This window comes from Liolophura sinensis, chromosome 2, assembly GCF_032854445.1.
Source record: "Liolophura sinensis isolate JHLJ2023 chromosome 2, CUHK_Ljap_v2, whole genome shotgun sequence".
Classification (NCBI taxonomy): Eukaryota; Metazoa; Mollusca; class Polyplacophora; order Chitonida; family Chitonidae; genus Liolophura; species Liolophura sinensis.
Window position 1 is genome coordinate 17,376,502 of NC_088296.1, and position 18,287 is coordinate 17,394,788.

An 18,287-nucleotide genomic window follows, 5' to 3' on the forward strand; every position below is an offset into this window, starting at 1 on the left:
TTCTTTTTGAGCGATATATTCTCCAAAATACACCTCTATTTTATGCGTTTTTTGCGAGTGGTCGGACATGTTAGCGCTTAGCACCCTCAACCAGTCTTTCTGAGAATTATCACCTGCAGGCTGAAGGCTACTAATTTTCGGAACTGACCGCACTGGGGTCTTGGAAAAATGGCGTTTCACATGGATTACACCTCCAATGCAAGACTGAGATTTTTTTGCACTTTCACATGATAGGACACACCCTTAACTGTATATTAAGAAATTAAAATCACGTTTCGTGTATTCTTTTTAACAGGCACCAATTTTCCTTCATATTTTTACAGACGATGAAGATATATCGAGCTCAGATGAAGAAAGTTGGCCACTTCCATTGGTAAGCGGGTCTGTCCAGAGATATCGGTCTTGCGAAACGTCTCACATGGTGGAAAGAAATAACATGGCGGAGGTAATTATTTCCGACGAGGAAGACATTTTCCGACCAGTATGTTTCAATATAAATGCCAGTGAATACGTGCATAACAATAAAACTACCCTTGACAATAGAATGAGCCACGGGGGGTTAGCGAGACACAAGTACCAGTATCAGTTTGAATGCAGCGATCAATTACTTTTCACAGCATATCATCAATAAAATATACTGTTTTATTTATTTGTTTGCTTGTTGTTGCGGCTTGTGACTTGTGTCTTATGGATATGCCCAGACATGCGAATAACTGGCCCCAGATTTCTATAGTCAAAGGGCTAAATGGAGACAAAGTTACAATAAAGTGATATAAAGGGTCGGTTCAGTCTAAAATCACACATTGGGTTATCATTAAAGTGGAAATGGGTACATCGATTGGACAGAAGATGTTCACAGGAACCTTATTTGGTACTTTAGTTTTGAACTAACGGCAAAAGAATACTTGCCACAGATATCCGACAAGTAATTCAGAGGTACGAAGAAACTATGTAAATACGATGATATTTAAATTTCACGAGTATCTTTTTCACAGTTAAACTGCTGAAACTAAAGTAAGCTCTTTTCAAACAATTTTAGAGCTGACTACATATATACTTGCATGTATGGTTGTACTGAGGCAATTGCAAAAGTTGTCCTTTGAAAAAATGCACTGCGCAGATTGGTTTGAAAAACAACCAAGCGGAAGAGAAACCAAATTTTGAAGCGATGGTATGACCAAACGAATTGGATATATATTTTATTTTTTAATTGTGTTTTATGCCGTACTCAAGAATATTTCACTTATTCGACGGCAACCAGCATTTTGCGGGGAGAACCATCCGCACGCTGCTGGATAACCTTCCCTAGAACGGCCAGAGAGGAAGCCAGCGTGTGATGTCACGATAGTTAGAAGCGATAACACCACGGTGCGTGACGGTAAAACGATGAAAAGAATCGACGTAGTTTTACCCTCCGTGTAGTACATATATGTGTTCTTACAACAGCTAAATGCTTAAATACCCAGTCTTTACGTACGCCCGACCGTGTATCTGCCTGCGTCCAATGCGCTGTGACCTGTCTGAAGAATGCGGTTGAAGTTTATAGGTTCATAGATAAGTGTTTATTTTATTGTGAACCAGGTGGCAGAGTTATTTCCAAGAAACTGTAACTGACTCCTGCATTACGTGGATTTGTCAGTCCATGATGTGCGTGCGAGGGAAATGGGGCGGGGCGGGGGGGGGGGGGGGTAATGTGAAAATTCAAGGAATATGCGACGTCGTTTATACGCGTAAAGAGTAAGCTGTACATCTAGTTAACCATTAGCTTCTAACAAGAAAGATGGGGATTTCTTACCGTGTACTAGTGGCTCTGTTAGCAGTGGTAGTCAGCTACCCAAAGACAGGCGCAGCTAACTCTTATGGACAGTTTTTAAATCAGTTCGAGGTGCTACCTTTAGGCAATGACAGCTTTAAGGATGCGTTCTCCACTTCAGGTAGGTTTTGATACTTGAATGTCCAGTACTTCCTTTGTAGTTAAACTCACCAGGGGCCCCCTCTGACCAATGCGGTCGGTGGAAGTTCAAGTCCAGCTCATGCTGGCTTCCTTTACGACCATAAGTGGGAAGGTCTGCCACCGGCCTGCGGATGGCTGTGGGATTTCCCAGGGTTCTACCCGGTTTCCTCCCTTCTGAATGTTGGCCGCCGTCGTATAACTGAAATACTTTTCTCTACGGCGTAAACACCAATTAAGTAAATAAATAAATCAAACTCACTAAGATCAGTACAATAGAAACTCCACATGGTCACATTTTCACTTTATACTTCTTAAACAATGTCAGTTTCCATTTCTTCCGCTGTAGGTATTGTTGAAGTTTTCTTTAAGAATTGTGAATTTTTTCCACTGTTACTTTCTGCATCTTTACCTGGAAATTTCCCATAAAGAGTTAAACAATGGAACTTTTCTATTACATCTTACACGGGACACACGGGATCAAACCTGGGGTCGGTCTCATGCCAAAGACTTTAAAATTAGCACTCTTTGAGGACATCATGTAGAAGTTAGAGTAACCTTACAAAACAGGACTTGTTGGATCTGTGTCAGTATAATGTGGCTTGGTAGGGTGTCATGTTTGTGTCTTCGACATGATATTTTACTGTCGGCAGCACATTGGCGACATGATCTCGCCCTGCCACAAGGAAACACAGTATGCCTTTATGTACACACACCTAATAACTCCCCGTCGTCATATGACTGAAGAATTGCGAGGTACGACGTAAAACCTCAAGCATACACACATACATACATGCACACCCATACACTCATACATACTAAAATACGCCATTCACATGACGTGGCCAGCTGCCAATATAACCTTGAGATTTAGCATCCTTAAACCAGTCTTCGGATATTCAGGATATTCAGAATAATTAATCTTTGTTTTATAAAACTTTACAATCAGTAATAATTCGCTTTCACCAGCATATATACATATAATGTTATTCTGGGCAATGTACACAAGATTTTGCTAGCAATATCAACAAGTCTCATACACAGCCATGTGTCCATCTGAAAATCGAATCAGATCTCAAATCCAAGCAAAAAAAATACAGAATAAAATCAGTCACAAAATATATAGCATATACTATATACCATTTTATCTTCTATCCCACATGTAGCAAATGATCTAATCAACCCAGGTTGTGCCTGATGAGTTAACTGTTCATCATTTGTAGAGCCCCACATGTTTGATGGTTGTATCTATCCATCAGACTGTGCAGATATTCACAATTGTGACCACACCAAGAGCGGAGTTTACCGAGTGTTTCCGTTTGTAGTCGGATCAGGCTTCCTGGTGTATTGCGATATGGTAACCAACGGAGGTGGATGGTTGGTGAGTTGTAATAGCGATTTGATATAAAGGAATTTACACCTTACTGGCTGAAGGAGCCTGTATAAAGTTAAGCGATCACTTTATCAGACAACCTTTGGTATGCCACTTCTGACGGCCTAATGTTGTTACATATTTTTAAATATTTCCGAACATTGATCCTTCATCATTTTCTTTGACAGTATCATTTAATAGTACATGTTCATGTACACTTAAAGTAAACCCCCATGTTCGCTAGAAGTAGAGTACCGGAATCTTTAAACCCCTCTGCTGTCTCATTGCTCCTGATGTCGTAACTGATGCATTGGAGGACATTGTCGATATTAGAGAGAGGTTTTATGCAGAGGCCGCCCCTCATATCTTGTTTCGTATAGGTAGGATTATTCCAATGACCGTAAATTTCATCCTGTATATATAATGTGTGTGTTGGCTTCATCGTGTCAGTGTGGTGTAACCATTCAGTTTAGTTGTGAATTATCAAAGCAAATGTATATGTGGATAAGCGGCCTGCCTGTGATTGCATGAATTATCACAGCAAATGTAGACGACTGCCTTAACTGTCAATGACAGAGAACAGTGACAATTGGCATAACATCGTTTTACGTATGAAAGGTCATATATTTATTATCAGGAAAACGAGGTTTCTTCTAATGTCTACAGGTGTTTCAAAGACGACAAGACGGATCCGTGGACTTCACACGAAAGTGGCAGGGATACAGAGACGGCTTTGGAAATCTGTACAAAGAGTTTTGGTTGGGTAAGAAAATTTTAAATCCACGTAGATACCTGCAAGTATAATATATGCAACATTACATATTCATATATTCCTTTCCTGGTTGGGTCCTACTGAACTTGTTTCATGATAGACACCTTTACACGCTCCAATGACCATCTGGCTAGATGTTAACTCAAGAGCCTATTTCAGCAAGGATGTTTATTAATGTTTAAACTTGATTTTACCAAGATCACTTGTTTGACTAATGCTGAGAGCTACGCCTTTCTTCCTTGACTGGATGAACAAGATGTCGTGTGTGGTTTTCTGCCTGTCACGGATTACTGATACCATGCATGACACCTTGTCAATCCAGTCACGAATTATAGACATCAGTCATGACTGTTTTCCCACCCAACCACGAACTACTATTACAACACATGACACATTGTCCAGCAAGCCACTGATTATTGACACCAGGCTTCACATCTTTTCCATCGAATCACGAATAACTGGCACTAGGCTTGACGCTTTGCCAACACAGTCACGGATTACTAACACAATACACGACACATTGTCCATCAAGTCAGTGGTCAAGGTGTCATTTCAAGTGTTAGTAATTCGTGACTGGAAGGGCAAGGTGTCATACATAGTGGCAATAATTCGTATCTGAGTGGGCAAGGTATCAAGCCCAAGTGTCAGTAATGCGCATACATAAAATCAATTCTAATCTACCATTACAATATTTTCTCTTCCTAGGACTAGAGAAATTACATTTGTTGACATCACAACGTCACTATGCTGACGGGCGGCACAGTGACCCAGGGACCTCTCCCCAATGTGGGTTCTAGCCCAAATCATGCCGGCTTCCTTTCCAGCCCTTCGTGGGCAGGTCTGCCATTAAAATGCCAATGGTAGTGGATTTCCCCTGGGCTCAGGCTGGTTTCCACCATACCTTTGAATTTCTAACTCATACAATGACGGTCAATATTATGAATAAAACATACCGGATTGCCCGTGCTAAACCGTTAACCTATGGCAATCTGCTAACGAACTTTACCACAGGTAAAGTAAACATTTCCACACCATATTAATGGATAACAATAACAACACCAGAGTTTTATGCCGCGTGTCGTCGACCAGCTGTTGTCATCAATGCCCAGCAAATAGTGTCGAGTAAGAAGAGCTTTTGGTAATAAAATTCCAGAAAAAAATCACGATCCTTAGCAAATCCAGAAAGTTTTCTTTCTCGCCTTTTATTGTCTTGTATTGTTTGCTGTTTTGTTTAAACCACGTTATCGGATTTAATCTTACAGAAGATGTAATTACCCACCACAATGGATACCGGTTTAGCACTCCGGATAGTGATAATGACGCATCGACATCTCTACACTGTGGCGACAAATATAAAGCTGGCTGGTGGTACAGGGCCTGCCATAAATGTAACCTGAACGGAGAGTATGTTCCAGCTGGCGGGAAACCACAATTACAATACTTCGGACTAGAAGGATTCATCTGGTTTCGAAAATACGGACATTTACAGTTTGCAGAGATGAAGATCCGACCTGTGGGGAAGTCGTAGACATATCCTGGACGGATCAGTTCAAGGTCCATGAAAAAGAATCCTGAAACAAAGACTATGGTTTTAAGGGAAATGATAAACGCTACGTCGAAGGCAAAAAAAAAAACAAAAAAACATTTTCAAAAATGGTGTTTTGAGGGATATTTTATATCTCCTGATAAACTATATATTTTATACGTATTTTCCGTCATGGGCAAAAATTTTGACACCTTTGATGAACATACTGGGAATGTGGGAGCAGCTTTTCGCCTCCAATTTGGGCTATCCACCTCCCCTCCCCCCCACCCTAAAAAGACTGCTTTGTCAGATATCACCAGTGACGTCACCACAGCAGCCTACATCATTTCCGGACTGCCTGCTGGGGCCTTTGGGAAAAAATATTTTCTCTTCCATTTTCACCTCCCAGGCAGAAAACTGACAAAGTTTGTGTATTGTTATATGTTAGGACGTATCCTGAATTGCACATTAGGAAATAAAGTCGAACAGTTGCATGTATATTCAAAATAAATATCGCCACGGTATGGCTGAAATATTGCCGATGTGGCGTTAAGCCATAATCATTCATTCATTCAAAATAAATAAGCTGTGAAGTTTGAAGAGAAAGGTGTATGTGTGCGCTATATCTAACGGAATAATCTACTGACTAGAACAGCGTGAGTTGCGCTCTTCTGGTTGACATGTATTTGTGCTTGATTTAAAGTATACACGAAAAGGTAATGTAAAAAAAGAGGTTTTTATTTAAATGAGAAAGTTGTAGAGAAAAATGCTGGCAGATGTCAGCGGAAACAGATGCGGTATTGGGTTATAGAGATAACTTACACCTCACCGGTTAAACATGATATCATGACGGCGCTTTCGATTATTTGTAATTTTGCTTAATTTAAACTGTCTTATCTTGATAATGCAACGTTATAAATTAAAATATAACAGCCTGCTTTTTAAACCTTATGTGGCATACTATATCGATTTGTTCTGGTAAGGTGTTCTCTTTTAACCCCACACAAAGCGATTCAGTCGGAGAGTAAGCTTCCTAACATATGCATCTAGTTATACAAACTAAGTGTGTCGGTAATGGGAATTGCTGTTAGCCAGCTGCATATATACATGGATGTATAGTTAAACTGAACGAAGTGCAAAAGTTGTCCGTTGAGAAGATGCACTGCGCAGAGCGGTTTGAAAATACAACCATGACGAAGGGTAATCAAACTTTGAAGGGATGGTATGGCCAAACAAATCGATATGTATTTTACTTTATTGGTGTTCTATCCCGTGCTCAAGAATATTTCACAACGGTGCCCAGCAGTATGGGTGGAAGGGGGAGAAGGAGGCAGAGCCCTTTGAGAAACCCTTGGCCATCAGCAGGTTGCTGTCAGACCTTCCCTAGTACAGCTAGAGAGGAAACCACCACGTGATGTCACCATAGTGCGAAGCGATAACATGATGGTGCGTGACGATGAAAAAACAAAGCGATGTATTTTCATCCGCCATGTAGTACATATAGGTGTTCTTACAACAGTTAAGCGCTTAAATACCCAGTCTTTAGGTACACCAGACCTTGAATCGGTTCAATGCGCTGTGCTGTTACAACCAGTGTTGATATAAAACCAGTAATGAAGTAGCTCACCAGATATAACCAGTAGTGAACAAATAAAACACCCAGTGGTGAAATAAAACCATTAGTGAAATAAAAAATGACCAGTACTGACATACCAGTTGTAAACCAAAAATCAACCTGCAATAATATAAAACTCTTTTTTGTCATTACTGGCTGATTTTTATTTCATTACTGGTTCCGGTTTATTACAATCCCCTTGCTGTTTATCATGTTACATAGAATGGCACAACAACAACATACATGTACAATCGTTTGGATTTCTATCCACCACTGTTGGAGACATTGTTTCGACATTGTTCGTCCATCATCAGATTTGCTCTGATTCCCACGTGATTACTGTCATATAAAGGCGAATATACACTGTAAGAATTGAATGCAAATTTACAGCATAAAGCACTCTTTATTTTTACAGTAAATCATGTTGTAAATATTTTACACCATTTTCCAGCGCAATTCTGAACCTCTGTGGTGTAATTTTACTCTAGTCGATACGTGTTTACAGCATTGTGTGTTAAACTGTAGCGGTTTGACAATTTACAGTGCACTTTGCTGCAAATGTACACTGATCTATATATTTATAACGTACAGTATACGGAACTACTCAGGCTAAATTTAGTATAACTTATCATTCCTTGCAAATCTTTTATTCTTGTATTGCCAATTTTATCGACAAGGTGAAGCTAAAAGCTCGGGAAGTCATTTTACTGCCCAGTGGAGTCCTCACCATTACAGCGTTACCCAACAACGCTTCAAGGTGCCGATCTAAACAAACGTTTACTGCTCATCAACACAGCTTTGTCCTAAACCCCAAAGTCGTTGATAATACCATTTCCAGGCGCAGTGTGTAGTGTAAACATTTATATCTTTGCTGAAACATACAAAGCTTTTTATTATAGTGTACAAATGTAATTTGTGATTATTAGAGGAAAAAGATAATCTATGTTGTGTCGTTATGGTAAATAGTTTTTTAAATTTCTTCTAAATAAAATTTGACTTATACTTTTAGGTTTATTTGAAGACATGCTTAAGAAGATGATTATGTACAAATGAAAGTATTGATTGTCAGGGGAGAGAAAAGATAATCGCTTCTGTACAGGTTCATTTTAATTGGTTTTATTTATAATTTGACAATACGTTTTTTACTTTATGTTGATGAGATGATCATGAACAAATAAAAATAGTACTGATTGTTACATAGAAAACAAATACTATATTCTGTACCAGTATTTTGCAATTGCCTTCTAATTAGAGCTATAAAGGTAAGGGGGGAAAAAAGAAAAAAAAACTTGTGTTCGAAGTTACTTACATTTCTTGTTCATTATAAGGACAAGGTCATACATTACTCAACTTGTTAAAACACCCTCTCCCAAAACTTCATATTTTGTCACCAGTGCATGTACTTTATGACTGGTTTTCTCAATATCATATTATATAATATAAACAGCGAATTTGAAACAACATTTAAGAAATCAACTCAATTCGAAGTAGACACTAAACACATTAAGCAATATCTTTGACGTGAAAACGGCGTTTTCTCAGCTCGTTATTTCTCAGTTGTTTTAAATCCTGACTATAGACCCATAGTACGTGCAAATCATACAGCAATTTCGCAGTTCGGACGTTGCAGTTCACTTGGAAGTCACACTGGTCACATTGATTTCTCAGCAATCACTGTGTTAGTGATACTGCACAAACAGCAGGAAATGAAATATCTTATACCTTCGGCAATGTTTAAATTTCTTACGAAACATTATACCATTTATTACCAGTTCCTGGTATTAAAATACAGGGACAAGAACAATAATACACCAAATCGTTTACAGAAAACTTTTTTTCGGATTTAACCGACCACTCCATAAAAAGAACACATTCGCCGAAAAAAAATAAGAGGAAAACACAACATACGTATGCGAAAGGAGACACGTGGGGTCAAAAATTCGGAATATCTTGTGAAATCTTGACATCTCGTAAAATTCTCCAAAGTCTCTTAAAAATTCATAAATTGCTGTGAAATCTCGTGAAATTGTATGCAGTCTCCTTCTACGGGCAGTGAACGGATATTGAACGTGGACGTTAACGCTCATGTAACATCTTTAACTTTTTGAACTTTGGTTTCACTGGAAATGGAAAATTGATTCAATTTGTAAAATGCACGGTGCGATAAAATCGTCTCACCGTCAAAGGAAAAACCAGTAGTGAAATAAAAACCAGCCAAATCAGCCAATAATGAAAAAATCTCATTTTATGTCACAACTGGTTGTTTTGTACTTCAGGACTGGCATTTTATAATTAGTTAATTTTTATTTCACTACTGGTTTTATTTAATTACAAGGTGTTTTTCATTTCACTACCGGTTGTTTTTTGTGAGTTATTTCATTACTTGAGTTTTGTATCACCACTGGTTGTAGTGTGTGCCCTGTCAGAAGAATTTGGTTAAAGTTTATAGGTTGACGTATAAGTGTTTATTTTTGTGCAGCATTGTGAACCAGATGGCAGAGTTATTTCCAAGAAACTGTAACTGACTCCTGTATTATGTGGATTTATCAGTCGACGGTTTGGGTGCGGGGGTGTGTGTGGGGAATGTGAAATTCAAGGAATATGTTAACAAAAACAAGGCCAGTAATTTACACGTTGATATGTACCCGGATGTTTTCATTGGCGACGTCGTTTATACGCTTTAAGAGTAAGCTGTACAACCAGTTCACCATTAGCTTCTGACAGGAAAGATGGGGATTTCTTACCATGTACTAGTGGCTCTGTTAAAAGTGGTAGCCAGGTACCCCATAACAGGCGCAGCTAACTTTTATGGACAGTTTTTAAACCAGTTCGAGGTGCTACCTTTAGGCAATGACAGTTTGGAGGATACGTTCTACACTTCAGGTAGGTTTTAAGCTATGTATGTCCAGTATTTCCTTCGTAGTCAAACTCACAAGGCGCCTCCGTGGCCGAGGTAATTAGCACGCCACCGAGGCGCAATGACCAAGGAGCCTCTCATCAATGTGGTTGGTGTAATTCCAGCTCATGCTGGCTTCCCCCACGGCCATTCGTGGGAAGATCTTCCAGAAGCCTGCGGATGGTTCTGATCTTCCTCCGGACTCCTCCGGTTTCTTCCCTCCACCGTTTGCCGCCGTAATACAAGTGAAATATCCTTTTGTATGGTGTCAAACACCAATCCAATAGATAAATAAATCAAACTCACTAACATCAGACATAATACAAACTCCATATGATCACGTTTTCACTTCATACTTCTAAGACAATGTCACTTTTCATGTCCTCCGCTGCTGGTATTATTGAATTCTTTTTTAAGCATTTTGAAATCTTTCCCGCATTTGTGAAACTTTTCCTCTGTTACTTTCTGCATCTTTACTTTGGAATTTCCAATAAAGGGTTAAAGGGTGGAACTACACTCCTATATCTTAGACGGCAGACACAGGATAAAACCTGGGTCGTCCCATACTGGAGATTTTAAAAATATCACTCTTTGAGAGGTTACAGCAACTAAACAAACAGGACTACTTGGCAGGGTGTCAGTATAATATGTTTGGGTGGGGTGTCATTTTTGGTGTCTTCGGCATGATATTTCAGTGTCGGCAGCACACTGGCGGCATGATCTCGCCCTGGCACAAAGATACAGAGTAAGCCAATATGCACACATACCCAGCGACTCCCCATTGTCACATGATTGAACAATTGTGAGGTATGAAGTAAAAACCCCAAGTATACATACATACATACATACATACATACATACATATATACATACACGCATACCTACACGCACACATACACAAACACACGCATACACACATACATACATACATACACACATACATACATACATACATACATACATACATACATACATACATACATACATACATACATACATACATACATACATACATACATACATACATACATACATACATACATACATACATACATACATACATACATACATACATACACACATACATACATATACGCATACCTACACGCATACCTACACGCACACATACACAAATACACGCATACATACATACATACATACATACATACATACATACATACATACATACATACATACATACATGCATGCATGCATGCATGCATGCATGCATGCATGCATGCATGCATCCATACATACATACATACATACATACATACATACATACATACATACATACATACATACATACATACATACATACATACATACATACATACATACATACATACATACATACATACATACATACATACATACATACATACATACATACATACATACATACATACATACATACATACATACATACATACATACATACATACATACATACATACATACATACATACATACATACATACATACATACATACATACATACATACATACATACATACATACATACATACATACATACATACATACATACATACATACATACATACATACATACATACATACATACATACATACATACATACATACATACATACATACATACATACATACATACATACATACATACATACATACATACATACATACATACATACATACATACATACATACATACATACATACATACATACATACATACATACATACATACATACATACATACATACATACATACATACATACATACATACATACATACATACATACATACATACATACATACATACATACATACATACATACATACATACATACATACATACATACATACATACATACATACATACATACATACATACATACATACATACATACATACATACATACATACATACATACATACATACATACACGCATACCTACACGCACACATACACAAATACACGCATACACACACATACATACATACATACATACATACATACATACATACATACATACATACATACATACATACATACATACATACATACATACATACATACATACATACATACATACATACATACATACATACATACATACATACATACATACATACATACATACATACATACATACATACATGCATACATACATGCATACATACATGCATGCATACATACATTCGCTCCACAAACATATGTAGATATAATGTTAATCTGGGCGATGTGCAAATTTTTCTAGCAATATCAACAGTGTGTAACAAATCGCAAACATTTACATATACATGTGTCTCTCTAAAAATGTAAATCGTAGAGAGTGCGATTCCGGAGCGGTAGATCCAGGGTCAATCCCTGGTCGAGTGACACCCAAGACTTTAAAAGAGGAAATTGTAACTTCCCCGCTTGGCGTTCAGCATAAAGGGAATACTGGAACGACTGGTTGACCCGTAACAGTATAATGGCTTGGGAGGGGCTGCTTACTTGCCTTGGGTAAGGCGTTTCAGTAAAGCAGCACTAGATAAAAGAGCGGTGGAAATCCGTCCTGCAGCATGGAGGCACATTACATGAGCTCTAAGCATTCTTTCGTCGTCATATGACTGAAGAAATGTTAGGTACGACTTTAAACCCCAAGCACTCACTCACTGAATATCTAATTCAGATCTCAAATCCAAGCAAACTGCACAATGAATTCAATTACAAATACCTAGTTTATACTACATGGCATTTTAGCTTAAATCCGACATGTAACAAATGATCTGATCAGCCCAGGTTGTGCTTGATGAGTTAACTGTTCATCATTTGTAGAGCCCCACATGTTTGATGGTTGTATCTATCCATCAGACTGTGCAGATGTTCACAATTGTGACCACACCAAGAGCGGAGTTTACCGAGTGTTTCCGTTTGGAGTCGGATCAGGCTTCCTGGTGCATTGCGATATGGTAACCAATGGGGGTGGCTGGCTGGTGAGTTGTAATAGCGATTTGATATAAAGGAGTTTACACCTCACTGACTTAAGGAGGTTTTGGGAACTTAAGCGATGACTATGTCAGACAACCGTTTATATGCCACCTCTGTCAGCCTAATGAGGTTAAATATTTCCAAATATTTCCGAACATTTATACTTCATTATCTTCTTTGACAGCACCGTTTTACTTAAAGTAAACTCCCATGTTTGCTAGAAGTAGAGTACCGGAGTCTATAAAGTCCGCTACTGTCTCATTGCTCCTAATATCGTAACTGCGACATTGGAGGACAATTGTCGATATTAGAGAAAGCGTTTATGCAGAGGTCGCCCATCATATCTTGTTTTGTAAAGGTAGAGTTATTCAACTGAGCGTAAATTTCCTTCTGTATATATAGTGTGTGTGTTGGCTTCATCGTATCAGTGTGAATGCATGAATTATCACAGCAAATGTAGTTAACTTATCAAATAGTGAATAATGAATTATCACCCCAACTATAGCTAGTTAGCCCGTATGTAGCTGAATGAATTATCAGAGCAAATGCAGCTATCCGGCTTAGCTGTTAATGTATAAATTACCCCAGAAAGAAAAGGAATGAACAAGTCAGTGACTGTATGAATGAATTATCAGAGCAAATGCCAGTGACTGACTCGTCTGTGAATCATCAATAATCGCTGGAAATTTAGCTAATTAGCCATTTGGTTAGTGATGGATTATCAAAGCAAATGCGGGTGGCTGGTTTAACTGTAAATGACAGAGAACACTGACGTTTTGGCAAAAAACATCTTTCCACGTATGGCGCAGTTAAAGACGATGTATATTTTATCAGGAAAATCAGGTCTCTTTTAATGTCTATAGGTGTTTCAGAGACGAAAAGACGGATCCGTGGACGAATGTGGCAGGGGTATAAGGATGGTTTCGGGAATCTTTACCTGGAGTTTTGGTTGGGTAAGAAAATTTTAAATAGTGACAACGACGCATCGGAAACTCGACACTGCGGCGACGAGTATAAAGCTGGCTGGTGGTACAAGGGCTGCCATAATGCTAACCTGAACGGAGAGTATGTTCAAGTTGCCGGGAAACCAAGGCTAAAATACTCCGGTATAGCAGGAGTCTACTGGATAAAAAACTACGGACATTTACAGTTTGTAGAGATGAAGATCCGACCTGTGGGGAAGTCGTAGACATATGCTAGACGGATCAGTTCAAGGGTGCATACAAAAGAATCCTGATACAAAGACTATGCTTTTAAGGGAAATGAAGAAAGCTACATCGAAGACGAAAAAATCATTTTCAAAAATCCTGTTTGAGACATATTTTATATCTCCTGATAAACCATATATTTCATGCATATTTTCCATCAGTTGTCAAAATATTCGAAATGACATCATCGATAAACATACTGGGAACGTTCGGGTGGATTAGGGCGTTCAAGCCAGGCTATTCCCCCCACCCCCACCTATACCTCCTAAACAAGACTGCTTTGACAGATATCATTGGTGAGCTCACCACATTACCCTAATTTATTTCCGGACTCATTGCTCTGGCCTTTGGAAAACTATAGTTTAAAGCCATATTCACATCATAAGAAGAAAACTGAGAAAGTTTATGTATAGTTATGTACGTTAGTACGTATCCTCAATTCCATATCAGGAAATAAATGTCAACAGTTGCATATTTCCATTTGGAGTCGGATTAAGTTTCCTGGTGTACTGCGATTTGGTAACCAATGGTGGTGGCTGGCTGGTAAGTTGTGATAGCGATTTGATATAACGAATTTTACACCTTACTGACCGAGGGAGCTTGTATGAACCTAAACGATGACTATGTCAGACAACCGTTGACATGCCACCTCTGACGGCCTAATGAGGTTAAATATTTCCAAATATTTCCGAACATTTATACTTCATCATCTTCTTTGGCAGCATCGTTTTATAGTACGTGTTCATATACACTTAAAGTAAAACCCCCTGTTCGCTAGAAGTAGAGTACCGGAATGTGTAAACCCATATACTGTCTCATTGCTCTTATTGTTGTATATATTATACCATATTAATTATTCCATATTAATGGATGACAATAACAAGACCATAGGCCGAGTGTCATCGACCAGCTATTGTCAGCAAAGCTCATCAAATAGTGTCAGGCAAGAAGAAATTTAAATATAAAATTCGCGAAATAACATTCACGATCCTTTGCAAAAACTAGAAAGTTTTCTTTCTTGCCTTTTTTTTGTCTTGTGCATTTGCTGTTTTGTATCAACCACGTTATCGGATTTAATATTACAGAAGATGAATTGTCCTTGCACAATGGACACCAGTTTAGCACTCCTGATCGTGACAACGACAAATCGGTTATTCACTGCGCCGACCACTATAAAGTTGGCCGGTGGCACGGGATCCACTACGGTTGTAACCTGAATGGAGAGTATGTTCTAGATGGCAGGTCACCACGGTTTCAATACTCCGGAATAGCAGAACACCTCTGGTTAAGGAAATACAGATATTTACACTTCTCGGAGATGAAGATCCGACCTGTGGAAAAGTCGAAGACATATGCTAGACGTATCAGTTCAAGTGTTCAAGAAATAGAACTCAAAAACAAAGATTATGTTTTGACATGAAATGATGAACACTTTAGAGAAAGATGAAAAACAAATCGTGACTTAGCCATATCTTATATCTCTTAATAACCCAGATTATTCAGTGAATATTTTCCGTCAACGTGAAAAGACAGCAAATAACATAACCAGAGTTATTTAGCCAGTAGATCTGAAACAGGCCTAAACTGCCACAGCCATGTTTTTTTCTGGCGTGCATGATAATGGAATTCTTACGGGGCCACGAGATACGTTACGTCGTAGAGTAGACGAGAGCACACATGGTTAGAAATCAAAATATGCTTTCGGTGGCGTCAGCTGAAACAGATGCGTTATTGGGATATAGAGATAACCTGATCGATTAAAAATGAAAGCATGGCGGCACTTTCGATTATTTGCAAATTTGCTTAATTAAAACTATGATGTCTTGATTATGCAACATTACAAATAAAAATGACAGTCTACTTTTTAAACATTTTATGGATTTGCTCTGGTAGGGTGTTTTCTTTGAAGAGAAAATGAGAGTGGCATTGACCTATATATATATATATATATATATATATATATATATATATATATATATATATATATATATATATATATATATGAATGCAATAATAAGGCCACAGTCCACACAGCGCATTGAAGCTTTGTAACATTGGAAAAACTGCCAGTGCCAATGGTGTTCGTGGCCTTGTGGTCAGCAAGTTAGCACAGATGAACTCTTCGGGTGTTTTGGGCGCTGCGAATTCAAATACAGCTCACGCTGGCTTCCTCCCCTGTCATAAAAATGGAAAGGTTTTCCAGCAACGTGCAAACAGACATGGGTTTAGCCCCGTTTCCTCCCACTATGATACTTGCCGCCGGTATAGAAGTAAAATGGCACATCAATCATTAAAATAAATAAACTGTAAAATACCACATGTTTTTGTCATGACGAGAGGCGAATGCTGCATATGATTGGCCGTGGTTAGCCTCACGGTGATCTACGCATGACGGAATCTGTCACAGTCATCACATTTTTCAGAATGTGTAAATTCGAGCTCCAGACTCAGGGGAGCAGTAAGTCCGTTCTAAACCCACAGTCTATATGTGTTAGTAAAATTGAGGCAATGACTGTCATCACACCTTTGGAGCTGTATCATTTGAACCCTGACCGAGAAGGCGCAAGCCCGGCACGGGCTTATTTGGCTATAGTGTAGACAGATACATTTCCTACCAAAGGTGGTAGTTTCGGATTTAGCTTATTCAGCGAAAGAGTTGACCGGTGTAGTCTAGACCAGTGAGGTGTCAGGCATAAATCCAGCGCACTGGGCTAAAGTGTTGACCAGTTTAATCTACACTAGTGAGGTATCAGGTTTGAATCCAGCTCATTTGACTAAAGGTTTTAGCGATCTACTCTAGACTAGTGAGGTGTCAGGCTTGAATCCAGCTCATTTGAATAAAGTGTTTAGCGATTTACTCTAGACTAGTAAGGTGTCAGGCTAGAATCCAGCTCATTTGACTAAAGTGTTTAGCGATCTATTCCAGAATAGTGAGGTATTAGGCTTCAATCCAGCACATTTGACTAAAGTGTTTAGTGATCTACTCTATACCAGAGAGGTATCAGGCTTGAATCCAGCACATTTGACTACAGTGTTCAGCACCCCAGTCTAGTCCAGTGAGGTATCAGGCTTGAAACCAGTTCATTTGACCAAAGCTTTGTGTACTCTTGTCTGGAACACTGAGGTGACAGGCTCGAATCCAGCTCTGGCTAAGTTTGCTACGGATATAAGGTAGGGATTGCAGAGTGGTTTCCCACGAACCCGTGCTTGTCTCTCGAAACAAGGGATCCCTCTCCATCCCCTCCTCCTTTAAAAAAGTGACTATTTAAAAAAAAAGCACCTTCACCAGTTAAATTAATTAATTACATACAAATGATAAACGAAGTCATTAATGTAAATGTTGATTCTGGAGTAAATGTCTTAGATCTAAAACTCTCATATAAAGCTAAGTACACACTGTGCGATTTGTCGTGCCAGTCCGTCGAATAGGCAAATAGGACAGTTGCTATTTCATACGGTTTACTGCTTGATTTCTCTTTAAAATATTTCATCTCGGAAACAAGCTAAAAGATAAATGACCCCAGATAAATCCATATTATTGCATCAGTGTGATGCTGGAAAATTCTAACACATTCGCGTTGAGCTCTATCCTTCTACATGTAACTGCTCATGTAACTGTTTCTGTAACTGCTAATGTAACTGCTTACGTAACTGCTCCTGTAACTGGTCCTGTAACTGCTCATGTAAGTTTCAACCAGAACTGAGTAGAATTAAGCAAAAAAAAACAGTTATTTTTCAATAGTTATTTATTACAGGTCAAAATTGTCTAATTTTTCACAGTACTGTATTTTCAACTTTTAAATATTGGAAAATATTAGAAAACCACATATAACAGTTGTAAAGTCCTTTTCAGAGAGCGGAGATCGAAACCGAGGTTAGATCCAGGGTAGGTAACTACCGTGAGTCTTTGCAAAATTGTCTCCCTTCCTATGGCATGGCGGGCTTGGGCTTAAAAAGTTCATAAACTCTTTTGCTCCTAACAATGGGT

General features: G+C 38.6%; 2 protein-coding genes and 1 long non-coding RNA gene across 3 annotated transcripts in view; all 3 read left to right on the forward strand.

The window, feature by feature from the left end:
- Window positions 1–6,001, forward strand: part of LOC135462738 (fibrinogen C domain-containing protein 1-like) — a 17,953-nt gene extending 11,952 nt beyond the window's left edge. Inside the window, exon 5 of the mRNA XM_064739970.1 lies at window positions 5,358–6,001. Coding sequence (XP_064596040.1) covers window positions 5,358–5,623 — 266 coding nt within the window. The 3' untranslated portion in view covers window positions 5,624–6,001. The remainder of the gene's footprint in view (window positions 1–5,357) is intronic.
- Window positions 1,745–18,287, forward strand: part of LOC135462737 (fibrinogen C domain-containing protein 1-like) — a 53,481-nt gene continuing 36,938 nt past the window's right edge. Inside the window, exons 1-3 of the mRNA XM_064739967.1 lie at window positions 1,745–1,934; window positions 3,175–3,332; window positions 3,990–4,086. Coding sequence (XP_064596037.1) covers window positions 1,781–1,934; window positions 3,175–3,332; window positions 3,990–4,086 — 409 coding nt within the window. The 5' untranslated portion in view covers window positions 1,745–1,780. The remainder of the gene's footprint in view (window positions 1,935–3,174; window positions 3,333–3,989; window positions 4,087–18,287) is intronic.
- Window positions 10,004–13,987, forward strand: LOC135462739 (uncharacterized). Its single transcript, XR_010443487.1, has 3 exons — window positions 10,004–10,118; window positions 12,939–13,096; window positions 13,955–13,987. It is a non-coding gene; the product is annotated as an uncharacterized LOC135462739 (long non-coding RNA).